We start from the raw sequence: 3,228 nt of genomic DNA, 5'->3' as shown, positions 1-3,228 counted from the left end.
CTTTTCTCCCAAATTTAAGAGGAATGGGATTCCCCCAAAATATGGCCCAAGTAAACGGTGGAATGGGGAAACCCCCATCGATTCCACCCGTCTAAGAAGCTAAGTAAACACCCCCCTTAGAGCTGATCCATCATAAAGGTAACCAAATGTTATTCATTTCTATTTGCCCTAATCTAATTTACGTTTTGTTAATTAAAATACTTATATGTTTTATTGGTTTAATGTTTATGTGATTCTGTCACCTCCCCTAAAATATATTTTTTTTGGCAAATTTGATGAAATTTTAAAAATATTTATGATAAACTTAAAAAAAAAAAAATTATGATGATCTTCGTAAGAGAAAAATATTTTCATGTGTTTTTAGGGGCGTATATTAATTTCAATTAAAAGAAACGAATTCGTTAAAATAAAAATTTTGGAAACTCTCATAGACTTTTAATTAATTAAAATTTTGAATATATTGATTTTTTTTTTTAATTTGTCTTAAACCCGGTTAACTTCCGGGTCGGGTTAGAAGTTAGAAGAACAACAGAAAGTATTGCAAGCCCCTGCAGTGCCCAGTGTGATTCGAAAATGGAGAAGGAAATAGGATATTGAAACCCTATAAAACGAAGCAGATCCATTTCAGAAAGATCCGAAAGATGGAATGGTTGAATCAAATGTTGTCGGAGCCATATTATCTCTTCCATTTTCTCACTTTCTTCTCTTATTTAATCGTACGCACATCTGCAGCTTTTGTTCTCTCTCCACACATCATCAATCAACTCTTTCATCGGGTATTCTACTTCTTCATAACCAATTTCTCATTAGCCTTTTCTTATTTTTATTCATTTTCTGTAATTTTAATTTTGTGCAGGAGATTCAAGGTATTCTCACATTTTTACTGTTGGTCACTATTAAGGTATTTTTTTTTAAATTACATTATTTAAATTATGCTAAAACCTGTTGTTTAATTTAATTTGGTTACTAAGCGTAGAATTTCTCTTTACAACAGATAGTGAGAGAAGAAACATGGGAAGAATTTATTGCTAATACTTTGTTTTATGCTAAGGTGATCACTTAAAACGTTGTTTTCTGCCGCTTTTATGATTTTTTACCAATGTAAATTAGTTTTCAGTAATCACTGTGCTTATGCATGTATTAAATTACAGAATGCATGATTAATATTCTCATTTTTCCTTGTATAAATTATTACTATTCAAAACTTCTGAATTTTGTTCAATTCCCTTTTTCAGGTTCTTCTGCTAGTTATTTCTTTACTAATTGATTACCATTTGGCTCTTTGGTATATGGTGGTATTTTTAGGTTTGTGTTATTCTCTTATGTGCTGTTGATGTTTTGGGACTTCTAGTATTTGCTACACAAGCAACACTTTTATTTTTGAGTACACATTTACCATGGTGTGTTCTGTGCAGTTATATATATTTTAACGCAGCAACCTGCTTTCCAAGGACTGGGTATGAAAATTGGGATCTTCTGTGTTTTATTGATTAGAAGAATTGACGTGCTCGTGGAGGTTATAAATTGAGCACTGGTTTTGGACTTAATTTCTATTGAACATTTTAGGTACTGCCAGTAAATTGACGCCATTGCAGTTGGAAGCCCTGCTGACAGAAGGAAAAACAACAAGATTCTGGCTGGTGGGTTCTAGAGATCTATTCTTTTACTTCTTCGTATTCTAGAGTTTGTAGTATTTCAATTAAATGCTCACTGGTCGCTGGTTATGTGAAAGGTTGTGCACTGCTGTTAATACTTGAGTTTCTCACTCTCTTGGTGTCTTAAGACTCGCATCTAATTCATCTGTGAGGGAAAAATTACATGGTTCAGTTATTATTTAACATGTCTTAGAACTTTTGCCTTCATTAACAAAAAACACTGGAAGCCTATTGTAAATATATGTTTGACAGCAGGCTTTGGTTTATGATGAAAGCAATTAAGCAAGTAATAAAAGCATTATAAATTCTTTTGTGAAGTTAACATTAATACATAGTGTGAATATATTTAAAGGACCTTGAAAGTTGTAATTTTCTTGTATTTTTTGTTGAATCAGAGGTTCATTTCCTAGAATGCATGCCATTACATGGGACTTAGGTATATGTTTAGCAATTTGTTAATTGGAGGCAGACTGCATATCCTTATAACTTGGAAAGATGTGTGACTTTCAGGTGAAAAGTCAGGTTTATTATAGCGCTCCCCTTTGTGGTTTAACGTCATCTTTTTAAATTTTACTGCTATACACTCAATCTTTCTTATGTGAAGCAGCAAAATTTTCTTCGGTGGTTATATGATCAGCAAAATTTTCTTTTGAGATTTTTTCGTACAACTACTCATTTATAGTTGATTTCGCAAGTTCACATGCAAATTTGTGAGCCTTAATGTTATGTTCAATGTACTTGATTTTTCATATTTGCTTGATATATAGTAGGAGTAAAAAACTTAAATCTTACAGGTAGAATTTCGCGTTTTGTGTTCATCCACTTGTTTACGTGCAAGCCGGTGCTTTCCCGAGCTCTCAATTACGTATGTTGGTGAATTTTGAATTATTCATTTTTCTTAAATGTTGGCTGTTTCCCCTAAGCTTTATCCTAACTCGGTTTCCCTGTGGCAGATATTCAAACAAAAATTTATCTTTTGGAATAGTTGATCTTGGACTCTTCCCAAATGCTGCAGAAAAATTTGGAATATCTCTTGGCGGTAAATTACTGTCTGTTCACTCAAATTTATTCTTTGGATCTTCTTCTAATTAATCCGGTCTCATTATTAATTGTCCGTCAATTACTGTTACTGAATTCATGTTGGAACCTTGTAGGGAGCATGGGACAGCTTCCTACATATATATTATTTGAGAATGCTGCTGAGATTAATCGATTCCCAGAATTCAATTTTGAAGAAAAATTTTCTCATCCTCCCATTACCAAGGTATGATTTCAACTGCCTTAGCTGTATTCTCCTGTTTTTTATCTTTCCATTTTTTTTAAGGTGAGGTTTCTCTAAATTATATGCATTTGCAGAAACTTCTTTCCCGCCATTTTGAGCTCGACCGGCTTCTAGTTGAATATGTAAATGGCAAATAAACAATTGATTTAGACCATGTGATGTTCTCTTTGTAGTTGTCCATTGAAATTCTTCATTATTGAGTATTGAGAAGTAAAGATCATGATACCAATACTTTGATTTTTATAACTAATGAATATTATTTGTTAGGTCAATTTTGTTGAAATTGATTGA

General features: G+C 32.5%; 1 protein-coding gene across 1 annotated transcript; it reads left to right on the top strand.

The window, feature by feature from the left end:
* The first annotated feature begins 503 nt into the window (after positions 1 to 503).
* Positions 504 to 3,228, top strand: LOC116122394 (thioredoxin-related transmembrane protein 2 homolog). Its single transcript, XM_031408249.1, has 10 exons — positions 504 to 776; positions 857 to 901; positions 995 to 1,051; positions 1,236 to 1,305; positions 1,416 to 1,457; positions 1,567 to 1,640; positions 2,450 to 2,520; positions 2,609 to 2,694; positions 2,810 to 2,919; positions 3,012 to 3,228. Exons 1-10 carry the CDS (start codon positions 642 to 644, stop codon positions 3,072 to 3,074), a joined length of 753 nt encoding a protein of 250 aa, XP_031264109.1. The 5' UTR covers positions 504 to 641; the 3' UTR covers positions 3,075 to 3,228.

Source organism: Pistacia vera, unplaced genomic scaffold (genome assembly GCF_008641045.1).
Source record: "Pistacia vera cultivar Batoury unplaced genomic scaffold, PisVer_v2 Contig1330, whole genome shotgun sequence".
Lineage (NCBI taxonomy): Eukaryota > Viridiplantae > Streptophyta > Magnoliopsida > Sapindales > Anacardiaceae > Pistacia > Pistacia vera.
Note: the sequence above shows the minus strand (reverse complement) of the source record. Positions and strands in the feature narration are given on the sequence as shown.